This window comes from Monodon monoceros, unplaced genomic scaffold (genome assembly GCF_005190385.1).
Source record: "Monodon monoceros isolate NGI ecotype Baffin Bay Population unplaced genomic scaffold, NGI_Narwhal_1 Super_Scaffold_15, whole genome shotgun sequence".
Classification (NCBI taxonomy): domain Eukaryota; kingdom Metazoa; phylum Chordata; class Mammalia; order Artiodactyla; family Monodontidae; genus Monodon; species Monodon monoceros.
This window is the reverse complement of record NW_021703771.1, coordinates 75,576,890-75,604,776: the sequence shown is the minus strand read 5'-3', so window position 1 is coordinate 75,604,776 and position 27,887 is coordinate 75,576,890. Positions and strand designations below refer to the sequence as shown.

The following is a 27,887-nucleotide window of genomic DNA, read 5'->3' as shown; positions in this document are numbered from 1 at the left end:
TTACGGTCTTCCCAAATTGTTTCATATAGATTTAAATTATTCATTTTAAGTGCTGTTCTATGTATCACCATACAGTGACTTCACCATTTTGTATTCATTCCTGAAAAGATGAAAATATAGATTGTTTCTAATTTAAGGTAATAAAAATACTGTAATTAGTGTCTTCATATGCATATGAAGACACTAATTACAGTATTTTTATTACCTTATACAGTTTCAAAGTATAAACATGAAAGTGGAATTTGTTATAAGTTATGTATGTTGTTAACTACATTGTTACATAGTCAATGTTACTCTTCAAAATGATTGTATGAGAGCTTTTCATTACCCAAGTTCTCTCCCCAGATTGGTATTGTGTGACTTTTTACCTGTCAGAAATTTGGATATGAAATAATTTTTTTTATTTAAATTTCCCTAGTCACTAGTTTTGACCATCTATTCATCTAATCTGGGGTATTTGTATTTTCCTCTTCTGTAAACTGTCTGCACATTTCCTTTGCCTATTTTTCTATTAGGTTATTTGTATTTTTAAACTGTGATATGTTACGTATATGCTATAGATATTAGTCCTCTGTATTTTCCAGTCTGGTTCTCATTTTTTTTACTTTATGTCCTTTTATTTGTTCAAAGGTTTTTGATAAATTAGCTGTATCAAAAATCATCTTTTCCCTTTTGGCTTGATTTTGTAAGAAATCCTTTTCCTGCTCTGAAGCTATTAGTGCTTTCTTCTATATATTTTCCCCCCAATAATTAGATTACATTTATTTTAAAAAACATTTTAAAATTGAAGCATAATTGATTTACAGTGGTCTGTTAGATTCTGGTGTACAGAATGATTCAGTTATACGTGATTCAGCTATACATACAGTTATACAGTGATTCCGTTATACATGTACATATATTCTTTTTCATACTTTGTCATCATAGGTTATTACAAGATATTGAATATAGTTCCCTGTGCTATACAGTAGGACCTAGTTGTTTATTTATTTTATATATAGTTTGTATCTGCTAATTCCAAACTCCTAATTTATCACCCCCCTTTTCCCCTTTGGTAACTGTAAGTTTGTCTTCTATGTCTGTGAGTCTCTTTCTGTTTTGTAAACAAGTCCATTTGTATCATATTTTAAATACCACATATAAGTGATATCATATGATTTTTGTCTTTCTCTGTCTGACTTACTTCACTTAGTATGATAATCTCTAGGTTCATCCATGTTGTTGAAAATGGCATTGTTACATTCTTTTTCATGGCTGAGTAGTATTCCGTTGTACATATATACCACATCTTTATCCATTCATCTGTTGATGGACATTTAGGTTGATTCCATGTCTTAGCTATTGTAAATAGTGCTGCTATGAATATTGGGGTGCATGTATCTTTTCAAATTAGAGTTTTGTCCAGATATATTCCCAGGAGTGGGATTGCTGGATCATATGGTGACTCTATTTTTAGTTTTTTAAGGAACCTCCATACTGTTCTCCATAGTGGCTGTACCAATTACATTCCTACCAGGAGTGTAGAAGGGTTCCCTTCTCTACACACCCTCTCCAGCATATATTGTTTGTGGACTTTTTAATGATGGTCATTCTGATTGGTGTGAGGTGATACCTCACTGTAGCTTTGATTTGCATTTTTCTGATAATTAGCAATATTGAACATCATTTCATGTGCCTATTGGCCATCTGTATGTCTTCTTTGGAGAACTGCTTATTTAGGTCTTCTGCCCATTTTTCGATTGGGTTGTTTTTTTTGTTGTTGTTTAGTTGTATGAGCTGTTTGTATATTTTGGAAGTTAAGCTCTTGTTGGTCGCATTGTTTGCAAATATTTTCTCCCATTCTGTAGGTTGTCTTTTCGTTTTGTTTATGGTTTCCTTTGCTGCGCAAAAGCTTATAAGTTTGATTAGGTCCCATTTGTTCATTTTTGTGTTTATTTCTATTGCCTTGGGAGAACGACCTAAGAAAACATTGCTATGATTTATGTCAGAGAATGTTTTGCCTATGTTCTCTTCCAGGAGTTTTATGGTGTCCTGTCTTCTATTTAAGTCTTTAAGCCATTTCGAGTTTATTTTTGTGTATAGTGTGAGAGTGTTCTAACTTCATTGATTTACATGCAGCTGTCCAGCTTTCCCACCACCACTTGGTGAAGAGACTGTCTTTTCTCCATTATATATCATTGCCTTCTTTGTTGAAGATTAATTGACCTTAGGTGTGTGGCTTTATTTCTGGGCTCTCTATTCTGTTCCATTGATCCATATGCCTGTTTTTGTGCCAGTGCCATACTGTTTTGATTACTGTAGCTTTGTAGTATTGTCTGAAGTCTGGGAGGGTTATGCCTCCAGCTTTGTTCTTTTTCCTCAGGACTGCTTTGGCAATTCTAGGTCTTTTGTGATTCCATATAAATTTTAGGATTATTTGTTTTCGTTCTGTGAAAAATGTCATGGGCAATTTGATAGGGATCACGTTAAATCTGTAGATTGCTTTGGGTAGTATGACCATTTTAAGAATATTAATTCTTCCAATACAAGATCATGGGATAGTTTTCCATTTCTTTAAATCATCTTCAGTTTCCTTTATCAATGTTTTATAGTTCTCAGCATATAAGTCTTTCACCTACTTGGTCAGATTTATTCCTAAGTATTTTATTTTATTTTTTTGATGTGATTTTAAAAGGGATTGTTTTTTACTTTCCCTTTCTGATATTTCATTGTTAGTGTAAAGAAATGCAACAGATTTCTGTGTGTTAATCTTGTATCCTGATACCTTGCTGAATTCATTTATTAGTTCTAGTAGTTTTTGTGTGGAGTCTTTAGGGTTTTCTATATACAGTATCGTGTCATCTGTATATAATGATAATTTTACCTCTTCCCTTCCAGTCTGGATAACTTTTATTTCTTTTTGTTGTCTGACTGCTGCACTATTTTGCTGTCAGTGCTTGTTACTCCTCTGTGGGTAATTCAGCTTATATCTTTATTTTGGAGTTCTGTGGTTCTATTTTTGTGCATATATGTGTGGATTTACTTTTATTTTATAAATCCTGCTGAGCATGTGGTATGCTCTTTCAATGTAAGGCTTTTGTTTGTTTTTTCCTTCCAATTCTGGAAAGTTTCCAGCCAGTATCCTTGAAAATACTTCCCATTAATATTCTCTGTTAATACTCTACTGATGATGAAAATCTTGTTGGACACATAGGGGAGTCTTTCAATGTTACTGCTATGCTTGTCTCAATTCCCTTTTTTATGTTTCATCTTTTTATCTCTTTTCACTGGATTCTGGGTACAGTCCTTGACACTTATTCTCTTGGGGGTGGCTTTGGGAAATTATTATTCCATCTGAATCTTTTTAGTGGCTATGTGTTTTGTTTCTATATTTTCCATTTTTCATTCTGTCTATTCTTGTTTCATTTTTGCCTATATTTGTTCTTATAATTTCTTGTTCTCTTATATGAACAGTTTTTTCCTTTATCACATTGTTTATATTAAACATATGTTTATTACACTAATTTTGGATGATTCTGTTATTTGCATTTGCTCAGGAATATATTCATTTCATGATTGTTGAGTTGGCTTTCTGTTTTTAGTGTTAATTGGATTTTTTGCTTTCAGGCAACACACTGAGTAAGAGGTGTATTTCTCACTCTCACTCTTTACAATCCTTCTCAGTTGTCTCCACTAGTCCCCCAAGACGTTCAATCCCAAAGTAGCTCTTTCACTGGCATCTCAGGATTTCCTCCCATCCAGGAATGGCTTTGGAGACATCCTTGGCCCAGTCACAGAACCTGTGTGGGCTGTTTGGCTTAGGTCAGGTTTCATTGGCTCTCTATGCATCCCCTCTCTCCTGCAGCTAGGTACCATTGATGGTACAGATAGTTTTTTTAGCATCTTTTTATGAGTGGCAGAAACCCAGCCGCTGATTTTATTCAGGTAAAACTCCGGTCTGAACTGTGGTCTCCCACTACTCGTGGTGGAGCATTTTTTACCCCACTAGAGTTTTGAACCTTTGCACCTTTCTGTTCCCATACCTGAATTACAAAATGACTGTGACTTTACCCCCATTTATCTACCATTGTGGTTTTCTCATCTGTTTCTGGTCTAAAGAGATGTTTATCTTATTTTTAAGAATACAGTGTTTTTTAAAGTATCTATCATTGTATTCAGAACTGAAAATGTGTTTTTTAAAGCATGAGCTCACACTGCCAAAAAAGCTCAAAGTACTTTATGTTTTTAACAAGTATTGTTCTCAGTCACACATATGACAATATATATGTGTGATTTACATACATTGCGTATTTGTGAAAATATTATTCAGTAGAATTCATTCCTTTTTCTAAAAGTTCGTGCTAAATTTTATATTAGTCTACTAAATAAAACTTTATTTTTTTATCATCAACTAACTCCTAGATCAGTGTTGGTCTTATAAATCTGTAGCAACTCACTTGGCTGCATTTGTAAAGTCACAGGTAGGGCAGCCTGCACCTCAGTATTTTTCTTATCTGCCATGATATATAAATTCCACCAAAGTGATTCTCCTGGATTTGATAAATGTTTAGTCTTTCCACGGTTATCTACTAAATGAAAATAAATTTTGAGCAGTGCAGGACAGGGAGGTGATGCTTTTGCTACAGGGACACCTAACACAGAGTAAGGCATTTTGCCCATACTATCAAGAGAAGGCCCCTGGACGGTGAGCCAGAGTACCAAAAAGGAGACTGTATGTTTTAAAAGGAGATGAGAGAGGACCAAAAACAAACTGTTCTTCACCATGTTGTAGAGTTAGAAACCTTGCAGCAATGATTTGTAAAGCTCAAATAGCTGTATTGTAAATAAGAACAGAGAAACGAGTTATTCATACCCCCATAAGCATTTAAAGGTGTTCATAAAGGCAAGCAGGTGTAATCGTCCTTGAGTACAGAAGGAAGTTAAAAATAAATTTTCAAACCTTATCATATTTACCTTGCCAACTGATTCTGATTACGTGGCAACACTTACCAAGAGTGTATGTAGCAGATAATGGTAGAAGTTCGTTCCCAAAGTTTTTAGAATGTTCGCCTTAAAAAATTTCTGGGGAATTTTCAACTTGACTGCTAACGCTTATTCATTTTTACCTTTTCTCAAACGATCTTTTCCTGACCCCTCAATTAAATTATGCTTCCTTCAGCACAGGCGACTTACTCTTATCATAATTTTTTCAGACCTTATGTTTTTTCTCTTCTTTCAGCCAACTGGGCACTGCAGTAGCTGAAATGCGAAAAAGGCAACAGTCACAGAATGAAGAAACACCTGCTGTGTCTCAAGCACCTGGAAACCAAAGGCCCAACAATACGTGTTGCTTTTGTTGGTGCTGTTGTTGCAGCTGCTCCTGGTATGTCTTCTTATCTGTGTGATACCACACCTGAGCTGGGTCATAACTGGCGTGAACCTGCACGTCAGCTCTCGGGACCATAGAAACTTCTCAATCTGTCCTTTTTTCTTCCTTTACAAGTAGGAATTACTGGAAACGATCGTTGGTTTAATGCACACATTTCCATAAGCAAAATATCATATTTCCTCAAAATCTACAATGAAATTGGTAGTAAGGTAAAGAGTGAAAAATTGTTTTATATCATGGTTTTCTCCACCCATGCTTCTTAAAGGTATGGGTAAAGATAAGATTATGGCTATATATTTACTGAACAGTAAACAACATTCTCCCATGTTACAGAAGGTGCAAGAACACTAATATAATCTCTAGTAGTATTGTATGTAGTATTCAGGGTAGTGTTTTAGCTCTCTGCTATTCCACGTGGTGTTGATTGTTCTGTCGCAGAGTTGGGTGGCAACTTCAGCCATAGACTCCTGAAAAGGACATTAAAAGAAGTGCCACAGACTCATGTCCACAGATCTAAAAGGCCAGGGGCTATGATGGGTATGAAGGCCAAGTCAGTTCATTCAAAACTCTGAACTTAGAGCCAGAGAACCTGCTTTCCATTGCGGTTTTGTCCCTGACAGGCTCTGGGACATCAGACAAAGTTGTAATCTCTGCTTTTTGGTTTTCTCACCGGCAAAGTGATGAAGAGCCAGACAAGTTGGTTTTCAAGGTCCTGTCTCGTACTAAATGTCCATGGTGCAGGCACCTTAGAAAACCTGCTTTAGTTCCAAATTCCCAAAGTCTTCAAATAAGAAAATCAGTGAGACCCAGAGTCCTGAGGTTTACAAAGATGAGATTCCTCGGGGCGGGAGCGGGGGGGATGCTAGACTTAATGGAATTTCCATAGAACCACACGTTTCAGGGTACTGTAAGATCCAATTCACAGGTGGATCTTTTGGGTTAGCAGTGGTCTGTTGGATCTCCATGACCTGTTTCAAAACCCTAAAGAAAGGCCCAGATGCTTGAGTCATCTTCTCACACATGATCTCTACAGTTTCTCAATGTCCATATTATGACGGTTGGTGTTATGATATAGTGGCATAATGTTCTATCACAGTGGCCAAAAGAGAAGATGAAATATGTAATGCTCCAGTGGCAGCCTTGGTGTTGAACAAGCTCTGAGCTCTCTAGGAAACTTCATTTCCAGAAAAACCATCCGATACTGTAGCAATCTGGAACGTTTAAAGTAGTTTTTATAGATATCAAAATTGCTTCCCAGATGATGATTCTTTTTTGGGGAAAGTCATGTACGATTCCTTTTTCTTTCATTCTTAAGCCTCAAATTCAGCATTTCAGATGGAGGCAACAGAGTCCTAGAGGAGAGAACTATTTCAATGCAACCGTGTCACATTTTTCTCTCTCGTTCCTCAAGAGATCAGCTAGCTCTGGTCTTAATCTGTGAAATACGGGGTAGTGACTTAACATGGTGGTTCTGGAGTCAGACTGCCTGGGTTCCAGCTCTTCATCTTTCAATATTTGTTTGACCTTCAGCAAGTTGCTTAGTGTCTGCAGATTCCTCATCTATCAAATGACAGTAATAAGAATCCCTACCTCATAAGATTGCTTTAAACATTAAATGAAGTAAAACCCATACGAGCTGAGAACAGCGCCTGACCCATAGTATGCATTTAATAAGAGTTAGTTACTGGGCTACGGAACACTTCATATTGGGAAAATAAAATCTCTTTAAAGAAGATCTGGCTTCAAACCATGTATATTTTTTTAAAAAGATCAGCTTGTAGATACAATACAAAAAATTATCTTGGAAAGGAAAACTATTTTATTTTAAAGTTCATATGAAAGGTCACAAATATATTGTTACATCGTGTTGAGGATTATATTCCTAGTTCTCACTTGCTCTGCGCCATGTTCCAGTAATTAGTATATGATTTTGTTTGCCTGCAAAAACTTATTTCTGAATTGCTTCAGGATTAACACACCAAACGCTGAAGGTTTTTTGTGCAATATTTGCTGTCAAACAGATGCGTAGTGAGATTTGCTTTGATCTGTCCTACAGATATTTAGCAAGACTTGCTTTTACTAATTCTTAAAGTGCACATTAAATAACAAAATAGTCAACGTGAGCTCGTGAGCATCAGATTGTCACAGAACACAGACTATGGATGGAGAACAAAACAGCTTTTGGAAGCTGCGTTAACTCTCCACACGTCTAGGGCGACAGGTATTTGGACCCTAAACACGTGGTGCCTTGGATGCATGTTCTATTAGTTTTAGACGAGAGAGTATTGTTAAGAACTATGTTTGCTAATAATGAGTCATGGACACTCAAGTCCAGGCCATAAAACGCAGAGTCTGTAAACGTATGCCTTCTTTACATGATAAATGATAGGTAAGGTAATTTCTAACGTAAGCAACTATTTTAAAAAACAAGAATGAAAGTGAAATTGCATTTTAATTGTAACTCTGTTATCTCAGTATAAATGGAGATGTCCTTTACACATGCATTTTTAGAGCATCATAATTTTTGCATTTTGAGTTTAGGGGAAAAAAATTGTAAAGTCTTATTAGAGTGGAAAAAAAAAAAGAAAGAAAGCAATGTTCTTCAAATTTTCCAGGCTAGGGAAAAGGAGTATAACAAAAAGAAACACTAAAAAAAAAAATGTAATTTAGGGACAAAAAGTTAGAAATAAAAGTATGAAGTAACTGTCATTCGTAAATAGGAATAGTTACCATGTAACTGATTTTACCTCCTTTTAAGGGAACAGAGTGCTAAGAAAATAAATTTCTATATCTAGTAATAAATATAAATACCTCACTCAAGCCTCACATGATGGGTTTTTAAAACAACTTAGTATTTTCCTCAAATTTGCATTTCTCATTCATATTTCATCATCAGCTCCTCTCTCATGTTTAAATTTATTCCTGCCTTTATAAAATTACCACTATGCTTTATTTTGGGTGGTGATACAGAGCATAAATACATAACTGCTGAATAGTTCCACAGTTTCCTTCAAAACTCTCAAAAGTTAGGATTACTTCACGACGTCCTCTGTCCCTGTCAAGGAACCACTTCCTTCCCCAAATCCATCTATCTCCCTTTTCTCCCCAGAGCCCTCCATTTCAAGAAGAGAAAGCAAAGGAATGAGGTTGAGACCGTTTAACCTGTGTTACACAAATAAGTCATGGATGCCCGAGTCTTGGCCATCAAGCAGACAGTCTGTAAGCTTGCAAGCCCTTCTACACATGGGACAAAGCTGTTCCCAACCAGGAGAGCTTTGTCAAGATCACGTGTCTAGAGATTCAGAATGGTCAAAACAATGTTCCCCTTATATCAGGATTCAAAGAGAATGACCTGCCTTTTCAGGTTGTTAACCCTCTTCCCTTTTCTTTATGAGAAAGAAACCTTTCAAAGATGTGGGATCCTTGCAAAACTGCCGACAGTGTGAATCCATGAGGTAGTTCAGACACCTGTGAAAGTGTGTCGGAAACCAGAAATTGCGTTGTGCTCACAAAACAAGGTGCCACAAAAAGGAGGTAGAAAGGGAGAGCTTCCAAAATGCATTGCGAGCTTAAACCTAATTTCCAACTTGTCCCTTGAACCCTCCTCTCCTAACATCAGAGGTTAAACTAAAATAACTCAGAGTATTTTTTTCAAGGAAATCTCTAGGTGCTAATCCACTTCTGCTTTAATTCCTCATTGCTCCCGGGGGTGTCCTAGCAAGAAAAACAGATTGCTTTGTTTACTTATAAAAAATGAGAACTCAACAGACCTCAGATACCATGCCTCCAAAACGTTCCATTGGCTTCTCATGCTGCTGCATGGTGGTGAGGGCATCACTCGGGTGGGGCAGCCTTAGGCTCGCCACCTGCAGTTTCCGAGGGAATGGGTTCTCTCTTTCGCTACTTTACTTACTAGATTAGTGTATAAGCTTTTGTTTGGAAGAAAAAAATGTCCTCACTTAAAAACTAATGTTCAGAAAACTCTGTGCCTCATTTTACAGATAAGGCAACTGAAGACTTGCCTACTGTCACTAAGCTCATTAACGACAGAAGTGGGACTAAAATGCAAGTCTCTTAACATCCCAGTCCATTGTTTTGTCCATTTTAAGAGAACACTTCCAAACTTTTCATTTCCAGGCTGAATATGAACTGATTCCAAAGCTTTTTACTTTGCAAACTCTTCAAGAATTATATTAAGTAACACTTTTCAAATGAAATTCACAATCCCATGCACTACTATGTATTGCCTACAAGATTTCATCCACTGCATCGGATGGTCTCCATTCTTCTCGGGAGAAATTGGCCAGAACGTTACTACATTAAATAGTCCTGTGAAAGCTAAAATTATCTCCCTTTTGACACGTTAGTTTCCAGACCACGGAACAGATCTAAGTAAACTTTAAGCCCTTCATAAACATACTTTTGGTTGCCCCTCCCTCCATTTTTAACAAGTACCACAGCCTCTATAATTCAAAACAGTGCAAAAATAATGTCCTATTTTATCCTCTGACACTGTCACACTTTAGCTCTTTGCTAGTGGAAACACTAAAACGCATGCTTTAAAAGCCAAAGGATATTTTTTCAAAGGAAGAACAAAATCTGCGTCTGCTCCATGGTAAAGAAACCACCCCCTGGAAATAAATCTGCTCACACATGCAAGTTGAATCATTTCATCTAAGGCACCAGTGAAGAAGCAGTCTTTTCTCTAGCTGTCACCCTCAGAGACCTGATTCATCTCACATGGGAGCACAACTTATCTGCATAGGATTTCCAAAGGACGTGTAACCAGACCATCAAAAATATCACTTACAAAGAATTCTAGTTTTGAAAACTCTATCTCACCATGTCATAGGTAAAATTTGTCAGTAGTTTCTATAACTTATACCATCTTTTAAAGGCACACAGTCAGAAGACATGTACCAAAATGAACCCAGGTTTCCCAGGCCATATACACAAAACCAAAAAGTGGACGTTGGCACAATGGACCATCTCTGTGTCATGCACTTGTTTATTCACTCCTTTACAGCTGATTGAATGCTAATTATTGCCTGGTACCGTTGATGTCATTAGCTTTCACCAGATTCTCCCTGCCTCTACATTGACAGGGAACAAATGCTCAATAAGCAACTGAACATGGACATGAACATTTGGTTTACTCCCTAGGTCACCCTCCAGAAAAGTTTAAGATTCAAGCTGCCTCTGCCAACAGAATGCCTCGACCCTTTTCCAAGGAAGGCACACCGTTCTTCTTTTTTTAAATTTTATTGGAGTAGAGTTGATTTACAATGTTGTGTCAGTTTCAGGTGTACAGCATAGAGATTCAGTTATACATATACATATATTCATTCTTTTTCAGATTCCTTTCCCATTTAGGTTATTACAGAATACTGAGTAGAGTTCTCTGTGCTCTACAGTAAGTCCTTGTTGGTTATCTGTTTTATATATAGTAGTGTTTGTATTTCATCCCAAGCTCCTAATTTATCCCTCCCCCCTATGTTCCCCCTTTGGTAACCATAAGTTTGTTTTCAAAATCTGTATGTTTCTGTGTTGTAAATAAGTTCCTTTATATCATTTATTTTAAGATTAGTTTCCACAAATGAGTAATATCATATAATACTTGTCATTCTCTGACTTACTTCACTTAGTATGATAATCTCTAGGTCCATTCATGTTGCTGCAAATGGCATTATTTCGTTCTTTTTATGGCTGAGTAATATTCCATTGTAGATATGAACCACATCTTCTTTATCCCTTCCTTTTTGACTCTGTTTACTGTAAATGTACATTTTTTCTGAGTGTCACATTGCAGTGCTTAGACCATCAATGGAAAAATGGATGTGAAGAAAACAAAATACTAGATGAAAATATTATACCCAATTTCATTTAAGAGAGTAGAAAGAACCAAAACAGAATGGAGAAAGAAGATTAAATTAATTCCAGCTAGAAGAAAGCAAGAGCCAGCCCCCGCCTGGCCCTGTGGTGAGTGGAGAGGAGACGCCTCGGAAAGACGGAGTGCCAGGTGGGGCGGGGAGAGGACGTGGGCCTTACCAGGTCGAGATGTAGGAGAGTTCTGACATGGAAAGGGCGTTCCAAAGAAAACAAAGATGGGTCCTCAGGAGGGGAGAGGATGGATGGTGAGAGGAGCCTCGCTCTGTGAAGAAGCCCAGAATTCTAAAGTGACAGGAGGAAACAGACTGTAGGCGAAGAGACTGGGCAGCGCGTCCAAGGACAGCACTTGGCACCGAGACTTGAGTGCCGTCCGCGGGCCCACATACCCCAGTTGGCTTCGAGTCATTTCAGGGTCATATCCGGGGAGGATCTCTCAATCTCAGCTGACTGACTGTATGTCGTGGTGGGGTGGGTGAGGGCCATCTGGGTCTCAAAGGGCAGGATGACCTTGGCAATGGGCCGATGCTGGTCATCCCCATGGCCATGCCTCCCTCTGCCCTGCACAAGGCTGCACACTTGGGGGGCTGGTCTGACGCCCAGCTCACTGTGCTGGTTTTCATACTAGTGACTCTCCTTCTGTTTGACATGCGTTTTTGTTTTCTAGGTGAAGGCCTTCAGTAAAATTATGCTATATGGATTTATAGTGGAATTCACAGCCATTCATATCAGTCAGTTGGCACTGGGCCTTTTCCTAAACGTATACTAAAGTTTTAAAATAACTAAAAGTATATTTTGGCTTATAACATAGTATTTGGCACATAGTAGGTGTTTAATTAATAATAAGGTGTTGAATGGTTGATGGAATTTGGATTTTCCAATTGAGTCTACTTTATAAAATATGGAAATTTGTATCACAGATTTTGTTTCTCAAAAATTACAGGTACATTCTCCTCTCATTAGCATAACGATGCAGCAGCTAATGCACGTTAGGGAACCACCAGATTTCTTCTTATGCACCATGTTCTTCATTCCCGTGTGTGTGTGTGTGTGTGTGTGTGTGTGTGTGTGTGTGTGTGTGTGTGTGTTAGTAGCAGTACTAGTACTAGTAGTAGTAGCAGTTAGTAGTAGAGAAAGGCCAGGATTCCAGGAGGGAGTGCTAAAATCTGGTTAGTACTACTGGGATATAAAGTCAAGAAGGACAAAATAGAAGACTAGAGACACAATGACAGGTAATAAAATGCCTTTTATGGCATATTAAGACGTTAAGACTTTACACCTTTTTTGGTTATGGGAAGTGACTGAACATGCTTAAGTGAGAAGGGGACAAAGTCCATTTTATGTTTGAAGGATATCCCTGTGGAGACAATGGAAAGTGTGTGGAAGGACAGGACAGAAACAGGAAGCATGTCAGAAGACTTCTGTAATAGTCTTGGTGAAAGATGCAAGGGGCTCAAAATGAAAGGTGATTAAAAGGAATGGAGAGATTCCAGTTTCAAGGAAAAGGAAGTACTGTCAAGAATTCGCAGTAGACGTAAAGGAGAAGGGAAGGATAACGCCATTGCTTTGCTTGAGGGGCCGGGTTGATGGTAAGCCCATCAGATGAGAGAACGCTGGAACAGGAGGTGGTTTAGGCCAGGATAGGATGGTGGGTTGGGCTCGCTCCGTGTGTGGTACCCAAGGATTAGCTGTGGAAATGATTTTGAAGCTTGCAGGGCATGTCTTGATTAGATATAACAATCAGGGAGTCATCAGCATACAATATATAGGAGATAAAAAGGATGGCCCAGCATGAAGAGCAGTGAGCTACAGGCGGAAACCTCAGATGTAAATCCTTAAACCCACTACTGGGCATATATCCAGGGAAAACTATAATTCAAAAAGACACATGCACCCCAATGTTCATCGCAGCTCTATTTACAATAGCCAGGACATGGAAGCAACCTAAATATCCATCAACAGAGGAATGGCTAAAGAAGATGTCATACATATATACAATGGAATATTACTCAGCCATAAAAAGGAATGAAATTGGGTCATTTGTAAAGACGTGGATGGACCTAGAGACTGTCATACAGAGTGAAGTAAGTCAGAAAGGGAAAAACAAATATCGTATATTAACACATATATGTGGAATCTAAAAAAATGGTATAGATGATCTTATTTGCAAAGCAGAAATAGAGACACAGACATAGAGAACAAATGTATGGATGGATACCAAGGGGGAAGCGGGGAGTGGGATGAATTGGGAGATGGGGATTGACATATATACACTATTGATACTAAGTATAAAATAGATAACTAATGAGAACCTGCTGTATAGCACAGGGAACTCAGTGCTCTGCGGGGACCTAAATGGGAAGGAAATCCAAAAAAGAGGGGATATATGTATACATACAGCTGATTCACTTTGCTGTACAGTAGAAACTAACACAGTGTTGTAAAGCAATTATACTCCAATAAAAATAAAAATTTTTTAAAAGCCTTTAAAGAGAAAGCAGTGCAGCTCTGCAAACACGGAATGCAGAGACTAGACAGTCTGGGAGGTAACATACAAAACACACCACTGCGCTGGCACAGAAGCCCAGACAGTAAAGACTTTCACACAGGAGGGAATGATGGATGTTGCAAACACACGAAGGAGGTCTGATGTGATAAGAATCATAAAACTTCTCGTCATCTGGCCTACCAGGAAGTTATCAGCGAACTCTGTGAGAAGTAAGCATCTCCTTAGGGTGCACGAGGAAGAAGAATTCGGAGAGAAAAGCTGCTGAGCGCAGCCCTTTTCAAAGGCACTGAGACACCCTGATCTTTGGGGGGTGAAGATTCAAGTTGAGGGAAGCCAGCGTTCCCTTTCTGATTTAATCAAAGCCAGTTATTCAATTTCTAAAACAATGTGAAATCCAGCCCTTCTAAATCCTGGCCAAATATATTAGCTGTCCGGACAAAGGTTAAGAACTGCCCACCCATCCCAGCCTCTGCAAATCAATAATAATACAAAAATGGAGTTTATGACATTTTGCTACCCCTAACCTATCTATAAAATGTCATAGTTGTGCTACATCTGATTGAAATTAATAATTTTCATCTCTCTCATTGGAACTCTTTTTTTTTTTCGCATCTTTACTGCAGTATAATTGCTTTACAATGGTGTGTTAGTTTCTGCTGTATAACAAAGTGAATCAGTTATACATATACATATGTTCCCATGTCTCTTCCCTCTTGCGTCTCCCTCCCTCCCACCCTCCATATCCCACCCCTCTAGGTGGTCACAAAGCACCCAGCTGATCTCCCTGTGCTATGTGGCTGCTTCCCACTAGCTATCTACCTTACGTTTGGTAGATACTCTTTATTAATCCTTTTAAGCCTAACTTATTTAGGTCTAGGCCAGGTAGACCTATTAAAATCTGCCTGATATTTTAGGACATCACTCAAGAATTACTAATTACTTGTCAGATAAGACTATAAAATCCACTTCTAGCAAATATGAAGTTGACTGTATAATAATTCTGCTTCATTGGGTTTTATAAATATTATAATTTTCGATGCTATAAAATTCATATCTTTGTTTCAGATATCGATATACTATATATTAATGTACATTTCATGCCTGGGAGCATGTGCTCCTAAGTAGAAAGCAAATTTCTGCCATTGCTACTTTTCTGTATACAGAAACATAGCACAAAACCCTTTTAATTGACCAATTTCATAATAGTTGAATAATAACTTCATATGTTTCATTGTAAATAGATGTGGTCTTGCCATATTTATAGATTACACACAAATTGTAATAACATGCCTTCCTCATATAAAGCCTACTTTCAAGAGGCAGCACTGGGGAGGGAAGAAAACCACACTGGAATTAGACCTGGATGCATCTCAGTCTCATAACATATAACTGTGAAATGTCTGGCAAGCTTTAGTTTCATCTGTAAGATGGGATTCACAACAGTTACTTTAGTGCAGTTTCTTTCAGGAACCCCTGAATAATCCTTTATTGATAGATATTATTTGCAAGTCTCAGGCTGAAAGGAAATTACCAGACTTTGGCCACTGTATGCTTAGCATGTTCTATTTCCATGTTGTCAGTTAACGTAACAGAACCTGTTTTCTGCATTCGGTATCCCTGGCCCTTTCTCCCCAGCACAGGTATAACTTGGCATTCCCGGAGCACGGTATATGAACCAGCACAGGTATAACTTGGCATTCCCGGAGCACGGACCACACGCTCATTGATACACAGAGTGATGTGAGTTCATCACATCCTGGGATAAAGTCTCCCCACAGATCAGGACTGTTGCCTTCAATCATAGTTGTTCTCAAGGATGCTCCCACCTCAGCCCAAACATACTCACACACACAGTAACTGGAAAATCCCCAGGGAAGAATGAATGGGTGGATGGATAAGTGACCCTGCCAGCAAGCAGATGTTTTTCTGAGTCAACTGCTAGGGTTTTAACATTTTCATTGTCCTTTTTATAATAGAGACACAAGTCAACTAAAGCTAGAAGCTTGAGCTCCAACTTAACTGATGCATTTAAAGATCTGGATGATTACATGCCATTTTAATAACAGTGTCTACTAACTAAATAAAAGTCCATTTGGCTTTTTCGCATCCAAGATATTTGCTTTCCCACAAAAGCATCCACTAACTTAATTATGACTTACAGGGAAAATTACAGTGGGTTGAAGGAAGAGCTTAAAATAGGATTTCAGTCAACCTGAGAACTGAAGGAGAGGATTCTATTGATTGGTGTATGTTATAGAAAGTACATCTAAATATTCAATCCTATAATTCTCTTAATGTTAAGGCGGAAAAAAAGAAACTCTATATATGCCAAATAGGAAGCTTTGGTTATTTAACTGAACATCAGCTGACATAGTAGATCCAGATTTTAACCAGGTAATAACTTGTTAAATGCAGTTGGCATTTTAAACCAAATGAATATCCATGAACTTAAAATACATGGCTTAGAGTTTGAAATAAAAATTTAATACCAATAGAAAAAGGGAGTTTTTGAAACCCATCTTTTCCAACTGAAGCATGTATAGAGGGAAATTGGTAGCGCAGAGGGCGAGTATGAGAAGACAAAGTGATTTTGTTTTCAGTTTCCATGCAGCAAAAGAAGCAATTAGCATTTACATACAACCCAAACTGGGATTGAAATCCTTTGGAGAACCCACTTTCACAGTGGCTCTTTGAAAACATTTTAAATAACAAAAAAATTTCCTGCCTGTTGGTAGCTAAAAACCTTTTCTAATTAATTTGTTCTAAGAATGTATCACCCAAGATCTATATTACCCCAGCAAGAGACATAATTAGAGTTCAAACAGCTAATTATTGGAAAGGATAACTACGATGTTAATAGGATTATGCCTAACCCTTTTTTAAGACTAAAGTATTCCTATATTAAATGACCTAGGGTGGGAAGTATCCAGAACATTTCCTAAATAGCAAAAAGGAAAACTGGGTGTAATTATGCACACCTGTCAAGATTAAATTTATCCCTTTTGAGTATATTTCACTCACAGAAAATTTGATGACTCTTTTCAAAGTCCTTAGAAAGATGTAATTATCAAAACCCCATACATGTAAGAATAGATTTTTTTTCCAAATAAGGGTAAACTTAGAAACTTTCAGTTTTATTGAGTTGATTAAAATATTATATTTATAAAGGCAACATAGCCCTCTAGTGGACAGATTTTTAATAGCGGGTTATTTTACTTCTGATAGGCTTTAAATCTATGAAATAAAAGCTTAAACGAAATGAAACATTTGTTTTATAATATATGATACATGATTATGAAAAATAGGAGTACTTCTAGGGGCAATGTTTTTCGGTATTTTTTGCGGTACGCGGGCCTCTCACTGTTGTGGCCTCTCCCGTTGCGGAGCACAGGCTCCGGACACGCAGGCTCAGCGGCCATGGCTCACAGGCGCAGCCGCTCCACGGCATGTGGGATCTTCCCGGACCGGGGCACGAACCCGTGTCCCCTGCATCGGCAGGCGGACTCTCAACCACTGCGCCACCAGGGAAGCCCTAGGGGCAATGTTTTTTGAGACAAGTGTTGTATAACATTCCAGACACACGTTTCTAACCACCATTCCCATCCTTACATACCCCATTCAAAACCAAGCTGTTCTACCAAAATGTAGAAATGAAAGAGATGAGGTTCAAGACATAGGTTTGATTATAACTGAGTTTTTATATGTCTGAAATTATAGATCGTATATGGCTGTCCCCCCTGCTGCTCCCTTTTTTCTTCCTTTTTATAGCCCTTTCTAAGCAATGCATCAGTGCACCTCTCCTTTCCCTTCTTCCCAAAGTTGTCTTTGCCAGTGGGAGCGAGTTGTATGTCCCAGGGATGCTCTTTGCAGTTACAACATCTGTTCTGGAGTCATGAGTGGCACCACCTCTTCTTCCCCTTGTCAGGTTTTGTTGTCAAACCTTCTGCAACAGCTCCTTTTTCCCTGGCAATCTCAAGTTCCTGGCAATCAAGAAGTTGCTCCTTGCCAATGTCTGCTGTATACTCAGTCCTCTGGGCAACACCTCCTGCAGACTGGCAGCTGTGGGGTAATGGTGTTAGAAGGGGCTGTGCCCTCAAGACATGGGTTTGTGATAAGAGGTTTACCCTTTCCAGACATTTAAGAGCAATCCATTTCTCTAAATACCTGAAAAGGTAAAATACCACAATTAATTCTTCTATATCAAGAGAAGAAGCATTGCACAGCGAAAATGAGCATGAAATAAGACGTTGGAAGGTGTGAGTTCCATTGCTAGGCCTGATATGTTTTAGTTGTGGGTATCGAGTAAGTCAACCTCGGTGACTGCTTTTCCTTAAATCAGATGGGAATGATTAATAACAAAGCCCCTGCTTACCTTACAGGACTGTTGTGAGGAAGAAATGGTAAGGTGTTGCATGCGGAAGTGTTTTATAGTAACAGCACAGTGTAAGTTTTTATTCCCTCTGGTTGAAATAAAAAACTCTTCGGTAAACTTGGAATTGCCATTTTAATATGCCACCAATTTTCCCTTCCACTGAATTAAGCATGTGTAATAATTTTCCTTTTTGTCACAAGTGTTTAGTCTTTGCTTTCAACCTTGTGTAGTAGGTCACTACCTTTGTCCCCATTATGAATGGGGAATATAAAGCTTGGAAAACCAAAATCGTCATAAAAGAGATATCTTTGAGATTTGGAGTCCACTTCATTGTTTTCTTGGCCCATTACATAACCACACCTCACTGACTATTCTAATTTATTGCTTGTATCCTGAAACGTCTGATTTGTCCATTTCGCTCTGCATTGATATCATGCATTTTTACAACTCTACACGATTTTACCCCCTCTGCTTGGAATTCTCCTTGTCTAGGTCTCCATCTGGCCAACACATTTATTTCAACTCTCATTGCAATGCTCTGTGATGCCTATTTAACTGTCAGAGCTCCTCAGTTTCAGAGCCTCTGTCTTGTTCATCTTGACTTTCCAACCCAGACACCGTTGCATAAATCAGGTGTCTCATACATATTTGTAAATCGTTGTTGACGCCTAAATAAAGCTGTAGTATTATTTTACCATGGTATTTTGACTGAGAAAAATGACACATTTAAAGAATAACTTACCAATTTTTTTCAGAACCTGAAGGAAGTTGATTCCATTTTTGCACTGGGAAATTTGAGGTAGAATTGTTAAATATAAAGGAAAAGCTGATAGTACAATGTGAGACTATTAAAATAATGAATTGCCTTTACCAATGACAGTGGTTCTTTCTTGAGCCTATACTTTAATACAGTATAATACAGTCATACTGTATTAAATTTAAGCATCTTATTAATTCCTCAGCTGAGTGTTTGTGTAAAGATACGTGGTTTTGTGATCAGCCTCTACCCCAGAGTTACCATAGCTACTGCAAAGTTTTCATCTTATTTGCAACCATTTCAAGGATTCTCCCTAAGAACCAATTGTTTACTCAAAGTAGACTGTCTTCCAAAAGAGTCCCCACACATAGCCATGATGATGAACCAGTAGGTAAGCTCGTTAAAGGGCAGTAGGTAATGTTTTCCGTACCCCACTGCCCAAACTCCCCTGTAAACAAACAAAAAAAATCCACCCACACACAAAGAGGGCATATTTCCTTATTTTCTGAAGTATACCAAATGTGTTTCTCTCTTCTCAATGTCACTATTCGAGACAATCTCTAATAAGATTTTATATGCTTATTTTAGTATTCTTAGCATAGGCTATTGGAATTTTCTCCCATAAAATATTTCAGCTTTGATCAATACTCCCACAGTAAGCATTGTATATGCATTCTGTTCTCTTCATGGCTTTAGTTGTTTAAAAAGTGGAATTGTTAGTTCAAAATATTACAAGAATTGTAAAAGTGAAAAAGAACATGTCTCTACATGACCCCTCACGTTAAGCTTGATGTTTTCCTTTTAGAGCTTTTCTCCAGCACATATATATATATATACGTTGATCCAGAGCAAATAAGTCCTGTATTTTATTACCTTAAATGAACCCACTGTATTACTTAGAGCAGGACCAAGTAAAATTGGGGACAGACATTAGTCATGCCTAAGACAGATGGCAAACAGTCTAGCACCAAGTCTCCTATCATTTTCTCCATTTCTCTTCATCTTAAAATGGCATTATTTTAATGGTTCTTGATAATGGAAACTTTGAAACCAATTTTTAAAGAACAGTCCTAAAGGACAGTTGATTAAGAAGGACACATCGATTGCTAAAGGTCAGGTTCTTTCTACAGGGCAATGTTGTGTCCAATATTAGATCAAGAAATGGAGGAAACGGTGAACAGTTAGGCACTTACTGGATGTCTGTTATAACTAGTTTTAGTACAAATGTGTGTCCATATTTTACCATCTGTAGAAATCAAAGATATAAACACAACCCAATATTTCATAAGGATCACTCTAATATGGTGGCATTTGGGATGTTTGTAAATATCACAGAAACAGATACAAGAGCCAGAATTCATCTTCAGAAACTTGTGAATCATGTATGTAGATTCCAGATTTGTTGCTCCACAGCAAAGACACAATGGAGAACACATTTTTTCAACGATGTTGTGTTTTAAAGTTTTTCAAATAAGGATACCTGCATTGGTGTGGCATGCTCCATAGGATACTGTGTGGAAATGTAACTGAAACAAATTCTCAAGGAGTTTATTATTTAATCAGCAAAGCAAGCTCATTTTCCAGTCTTTATATAGTCCCTCAGTATGTGTGCACACACACATATGAGCTCGGTGAAGCTTGGCAGAATGAGTACTAATTTCCTATTTAAATGTGATCTTTCTAGGATTTACCCCCCAAGTTGCATATTTCATACATTTGGCATCATTAGTTTCTCCCAGGAAATTTCACAGAATATTGTCAATGGTGTCTTCCTATCTCCTCCCACCCACTTTCTCATAATTACCGGAAATACATCAAATTCCAGAGAGGCACTCTTACTCAGAGACACTTTGAGAAGTTAATGATGCTGCCCTCCAACACATTCCTAACCTGCAGACACAGTCACAGCTCGGCAGGCAGAGACTCAACCAGCCGCTCTCTGAATCCCCACTCGCTGCTTCCTCGCGGCTCCCCACGCTGAAGGCTGAGAGGGGTCTGGAATTGCTGACTACCATGCAGAGCCATCCTCAGTCTTCTGGACATTTGAGTAACAATCAAACTATAGTTTCTGCTTCCCAGAATTCCTTGGGCCATACCACCTTTGTGAGAGGTTTCTCCTTTTCTACACCAGTAAATCTGCCACGTTCCCTAGAAACTGGTAGAGGAGAACTTAATTTACTTCCCTCTGACATTTTATTTTTTTCATTGAAGTGTCCTGCTTCTGACTGAAGAATCCTTTCCACTTCCTACTGAGTTCTCTTTTCTCCAGGTGGTCCAATTTCACAACTAAATTTTCCATCTAGTCCCACTTTCAGTTGTAGATTGACCCCTTTGCCTTCCCGTCTTTGCTACATTCTCTCCATCCTCACCCTTGCACCTGAGAATGAATGAATGAATGAGACATCTCTCCTCTTCCCTTACCGGATGTTCCAGATCAATAATAGCTAATTGTTGGAAGCTTTCGCGCACTAAGCCACAGCCATGTTTGGTGCCGCTTTTCTGCATTCACATAAGTACTCTATTGCCTCAGTGCCTATCAGACAGCATGGTTCATAATAACAATTACAGGGTGGCTCAAGAGAATTGGGTTCAAATTCCAATCATACCGCATATTTAGTGCCGGCCTTTGGGCCAACCTACCAGACAGCTCTGTGCCTCACTCTGCTCATCTGTAAAATGGGGATAGTAAAATTAAAGTAAAAGAACAGCGCCTGGCACGTAATAGGTACTAGGAAATAATAGTTTCCATTTCCCTTTGTTGAACAGATAATGAATGAACAACTGAAAGAGACATCATCTAACTTCTTTTGCTCTCTGACAGGCTCTCCTGAAGCTTCTCGGCTTCTAGACAGAGGGATCAATTTGCTAATTCAGTAGCTTGGCTCTTCCAAGGCCACTGAGTTATCCTCCCCGCCCTGCTTCTTAATATCTGCCCTCAACCCCCTCATCACGTTGTCTGCACCTAGAACCCCACGACCCTGCTCAGCTACCGTTTACCTGAATCAGACAATTCTTATTCTTGTTCTGGGTTACTAAAGCCGCTCCTGTAATCCTGTAGAATTCCCAAATTTATGTCCCAGAGACACAGAGACGCCTCCCACTCAATGCTCTAATATCCAAACCCCAAACCCTCAGAGTGACTGGCTTTTCCCTCTTGAGATGTTGGAGGTCTACTTAAAGGGATGAAAGGGCAAAGAAAATCAAATATAAATCCCGTCACTCGAACTTGAGTGGATGGAGGAATGATGACAGAAAACCTGGTCTGCAGAGAAGGGTGATGTGAACTTAGCGAATTCTGTTGTAGACTCTGATACACTTTATCTTTTCAGCAATCAATGGGGGAAAAATCAATGGAAAACAAACTATGAATAGAACTAACCAAAAATCAAAATGGCATTACACTAAGGAGTAATGTAATGATATATATCAAATATTAAAGCATATAATCATGTAAGTTATCTCGGAGATTTTAAGTAATTTGAATTATGCATGGATGAAGTCCGAATGTATAACAGTATCCATTTTCTGAGGTTATGATTTACTTTATTTTATTAAATAATGATCCTCTTTCCTTTAGTTGACATGGGCTTACCCAACATTTAAAAATGGTATTGCTCTTTTTGTACTCTAAATACTCTCACATAGTTGAAAATAAAATTCTTCCATGAAATATTTTCCTGGAATATTTTTCTTTTCTTTAAATAATTGGTTTTCCCTCGACAAAATAAAGTGTTATACTACATTACAGCCTCACTGTTAGGAATGAAGAAAGAGGGGAAAATGCAGGAAGACCCACACATACCACAAAAATGGAGAGTATCCAGGTCCTAGAGGAATGGTGAGTGTGATTCACGTTGTAATTGTGTCTTGCATGTACGTGCTGTGTACATCTACCCAATGCTTAAACATAATCTCTTGCTTCCCGGTAACTCCTCAAAACGGTTTTGTGAAATGAATGCATACTTAGACTGGGAGATCTTATTTTGTGATTGCAACTGCTTTTTATCCCTTTTTTTTTTTATTAGCTCTGTTAAACTATCAGCTAAAACATTGCTTAGGTTTATCCTTCCCTTTCAAAAAACAATGATTGATACATGAATTAACCTCCCCCCCTAAACTGCCCTAGTTCTCTACTTCCCTTTTCTAAGAATATTTTTAAGTTGTTCTCTTTATAGAAGAGTCTAAAACACACACAAAAAAGATATGGAACTACCTAAGTCAGTGAGAAAGGGCACCCAGCTCTTCCTCAGTCCCATTTCCATTGGAAGGGACTGTAATTAAGTATTTTCTCCAAACTGAGAAGTTGAAATGCAGTATCCACAGAATAGAATTAAAATACAAGCAGATTATTTGTATAATGATATGTGCTTTCTTTTTCTACTTCTTATGAGAAGGTTTCAATTTTGATGCTTCATAGTAATTTTTCTGTCTTTTACACTTTTTTTTAAACAATTGAGGAAGTTCAGACATTTTGGAATAATAGCAAATCTATATAAAATATTTGGTCAAAAAGGTAAGAAAAAATAAAATATCAGAATTTTTTGACCAAGCGTATTTTAGGTTGGAAAATTATTAAACAGACGAATGAATGGCAAAGCAAAATCAGGACCAATTTAACCATAAGAATCTCCAAGCTTCTCTCCTTTACGTCTTTGAAGTAATAATTGGTGGTTTCTGCAGGAAAGTAGTCGCTGAAAACCTGAATGTAGGTATCTAAAAAGTCCCTGATGTCATTATAATTGTCCTGGGCTTTTTAATTGTGATAACTCCATTCATAGGTAACAATTCGCTCATAAGTTACCAGAATAATTATTAAAGTTTAGGAAAATATGTGACAAGTGCACACAATGTATTCTTATTTTGATTCAGTGAAAAATGAAAAAACAGCGACCAGAGATGAAAAGAGAAACTGTATCTTATGGCTTGGAAATGAAAATCTACATCAGATGCAAATAAAAAAGTTCAGTTTGCCTTTCAAAGTAACGCATAGGCTTGCAGTCGATTGTTTGGGTTCAAAAATGCCCAAGTTTCATTAGGAATCTATGATGACCACGTGCAGAGTGTGTGTAGCCCCTTGCTACTTGAATGCCTGACTCCCTAACACATAGCTTGTACCTACACGAATTTTTGTCAAGACCCAGAAATCTCTAGCCCAGTCCTGGCAGGTGTTTGCCAGGTCAGGCTGGACTGAGTCTCAATGACCACTAGATGGCAGCAATTGAATGGCATTTCTATCTGCAGCTCCCCATCCCCGCCCCAAAGTTGCTTTTGATAACGGCCTCGTTCTGTCTCTGCAGCCAAAACCCCACTTCAGATGAAGTCTTGTCCTGGTCTCAAAATTTTGACAAGATGATGAAGGCCCCGGCAGGAAGAAACCTCTTCAGAGAGTTCCTCCGAACAGAATACAGTGAAGAGAACCTACTCTTCTGGCTTGCCTGTGAAGACTTAAAGAAAGAGCAGAATAAAAAAGTAATTGAAGAAAAGGCCAGAATGATATACGAAGATTACATTTCTATACTCTCACCAAAAGAGGTAAAAATCTGGAAAATATTGATGTGAGCTTCTTAGACCAAGGATGAACCTAAAAGGACTTCTGTCCAAATTGAGTAATGAATGCATGGGGTGTGGACAAGCTAGAAGGCTTGTCTGGGTAGATCATCTATATTCCATTCTACCTGAATCTACCTGAACACGTGTTTCAAGGTTAGGTCTCCCCAGTATGCTTTGATCATTTATCTCTAGCTGAATCATGTGACAGTCTACTTGCTTTTCAGAACTACCATTAGGAAGCCTGGTAATACAATTTGCCGTGACTTAAAGTGGAAAAGAAGAACTTACTTTGGGGCAGTGTTTCTCAAAGTGTGATCCCCAGATCACCTGTATAGGAATCACCTGGAGCATTTGTTTGAAAAGCAAATTCTCGAGGCTGACCCAGGACTTCTGAATCTGAATTTTGGGAAATAGAGCCCAGGAATCCATACCTTTAACAAGTTTTCCACATACGTACTAGTTTGAAAACCTCTGGTATAGGGGAAAAAAACGAAAACAAAAGAAACCCTGCCATGTTGATGCCTATGATAGAAGTTTTACAGAACCGAAGTATGACCCTTTAGGACCCATTAATATTCTTGGGGGAGAGATGTGTAATGGCAATCATTTTACTTGTTCTGGTTTTCCTGTTATTTATAAGTGCAAGATATTTTTCCCATTGCCAGAATGTACCTGATAAACAAGGAACCTTCCAAGCAGCCGGGTTGACACCGTTCCATTAGCTTTCTAAAAATCGGTTTGCTCCTGAGAAACGGTCCCGCTACCAGAATTAACAAGCATTTGGTGAGGGAGGGGCTGAGAGTGCGCCTGGCCTCTGAAGTGCCCAGTGACTGAGTTCCAGCAGGGCTTTGCGGAATTTGAACTTAGAATTTCCTAGAATGCCTTCTCTTCTGCACGCCACCCTCTTGCTGTCTTTTCTGTCTCTCTTAAGCCACTGTGATTTTACCTGTGCATTTGACCTGGTGTTCTGACCTGGTGCTGTCTGCCTCCGGACTTTATCCTCCACACCCCTCTCCTGCACGCGGACGTTTATTACATCCCCTAGAGACAGGCATCTGTCTCCTTCAGCGTTTGGTGCGGCCCTTACCTTTAAATCTGTAAGATGAGTTTGCGTCTGGTCTATCAGCTCTGTGCTTGGGATGCTATATAAGCTATTTCACTTCTAATCAGATATACCTAAGTAATTTTTTAAAGATGTATCCGTTCGTGCCATTGGTATTCCAGAGTACTCCAATAGCACTGTCTCTGCAAAATGAGAAACCTTGAATTGGATACACAAAAGATTGTCTTAATTTTTATTTCCTGCATTAACACAGAAAAAGTATTCATAGAAATGAGGTGGGGAGAAATTTTTCTATAGCCTCAATACATTTATTACTGATGCCACTTTGTATTTCTAACACCATTAAAATTCTGCATCCTAAAAATACATTCTTCAGGTTTCTGGTCTCTCTAGAACCTCAGCATCTAACCAGTTCTACTTGAATTTTATTAGTATATTAAGCTCACCTTCATTTTTATTTAATATTGCAATACATGGCAAATATATCAAATAATCCAAATGTGCCCCAAGGTGTGCTTCTCTTGTCCATAAGTACACATAATTACAGAGTCTTTGGGAAGATTATCTATCCCATTTCTCTCCCCCAAATATGTAACATGTATCATTTGAAAATGATTATTGTTTAAATTATCTAGTCCATTCCTTTGTACTATGTATCCTCTTAAAATGATGACTGTCCCATTTTAAAATAATGTTAGTAGAAAAAGTGCTCTCTATATTAAGTACATACAATTCCTTTATTTTACAGTCTCCATGTTCTAATTTTAAGTTTTGATGGGAAACACTTCCCCACTGTTCTCACAGCTCTTGAGTTTCAGATGTTACTCATTGATGAAGCTTTGTAAAATACTTAATTTTCACAAAATTACTTCTTCTCTGGGCCACAGTTTAGAGATATCATAGTTATTGATTACTGAAATATAAATTATTGGATTTTCATTATTTTGCAAAAGTAATGGAGTTTTGTTTTAACCAAATTTCTTTACTTTGAGCTTTGAGCATGAGTTTCACCAAAAAGTCATTAAAATATTATTTCCTGAATAAGAACATGACCTTTCCTAAATTAAATAGACTAATATTTACTGTAATAGCCTCTCTCCTTTAATATTCTCTAAATACCAGAGGCAGAGGTAAAATTCAAATTTTTATCATTTGGCTACTTGTTTGCTGATATATAAATAATTCTCAACATAGAATCTAAGTGATTGGACTGTATGAAGTACCTCTGTTTAGCCAACTGATGGCTCTCCTGTCAACATAGTAATTACACTTATTATTTAGCAGCAAAATTGAATAAACCCAAAGTAGGCAATTATAAAAGATAATTGTTAAGAAGTTATATTTTAAGCCCACGTATAGATATATTTACTTTTGAACCCAGTCAGATGACTTGACTCACTTATATACTCCCAAAATGGCACTCACTTTCTAGCTATCCCAGGGCCCTTTCCAAAATATTATATCTCACTGACCTTCTATGCAAAAACTTGTCCATTTCTAATCAACAATACACTGCTAACCGTTTAATGATACTGTGTTATCACCCTTCAAGTTTTGTTTTCCACCACTGGAGAGAACACATGTCCCATCCAGAGAGCCCTGACTATATAGTAGTAAGAACACTGAACTAACACTCGGGTGGGCAGATTCTAGTCCATGCTCAGCTCCAACTTAATTGTGTGGCCTGGGATAAATTAGTTCACTTTTTCTGGGCCTCGGTATTCAGTTGATTTGTTTATAAAAATCAAAATTCAAAGGGGCACAGAGGATAGTAAACCAAGTCCAGAATGGCAGCTGTAAGGCCCTTGTGGTACTACTGCATTCTCCCCTCCAAATGTCATGGCCAATTAGTCACGGTCTTCCTCACTGCTGTACCCAGATTCAACCTCAGAGCCTGTCTTAACATGGTGCTCAGAGCAACCACTGCAAGGCCATAGGAGTTGGGAATCTACTTCCCACTTTGGAGCCAGACAATCTGTTTCTACTTAGAATATTTTTAAAGAATATGAACATTTGAATCATTTGTAAAATGGTAATAACTAAATAACTGAAAATTGTCAGGACTTTATTCTTAACCAGAACCTCAGTTTTCTTCACTAGACTTTCATTTTACTTTAATTAGATTGGGTCATCATGTTGCCCTTTGTTAAATGTTAAGGAGGTCTACATTCTTAATATTATATATACATTGGGGCTTCCCTGGCGGCGCAGTGGTTGAGAGTCCGCCTGCCGATGCAGGGGACGCGGGTTCGTGCCCCGGTCCGGGAGGATCCCACATGCCGCGGAGCGGCTGGGCCCGTGAGCCATGGCCGCTGAGCCTGCGCGTCCGGAGCCTGTGCTCCGCAACGGGAGAGGCCACAACAGTGAGAGGCCCGCGTACAG

General features: G+C 38.3%; 1 protein-coding gene across 2 annotated transcripts in view; it reads left to right on the top strand.

Annotated features, from left to right (window-relative positions):
• RGS17 (regulator of G protein signaling 17) overlaps positions 1–27,887 on the top strand; it is an 82,355-nt gene that overhangs the window by 47,959 nt on the left and 6,509 nt on the right. Inside the window, exons 2-4 of one of the 2 annotated variants that reach the window (XM_029223462.1) lie at positions 5,219–5,362; positions 22,641–22,730; positions 24,190–24,424. In XM_029223462.1, coding sequence (XP_029079295.1) covers positions 5,244–5,362; positions 22,641–22,730; positions 24,190–24,424 — 444 coding nt within the window. In that variant the 5' untranslated portion in view covers positions 5,219–5,243. Of the gene's footprint in view, positions 1–4,426; positions 5,363–22,640; positions 22,731–24,189; positions 24,425–27,887 lie in introns of those variants that run through there. The other variant, XM_029223463.1, reaches the window with a different exon arrangement.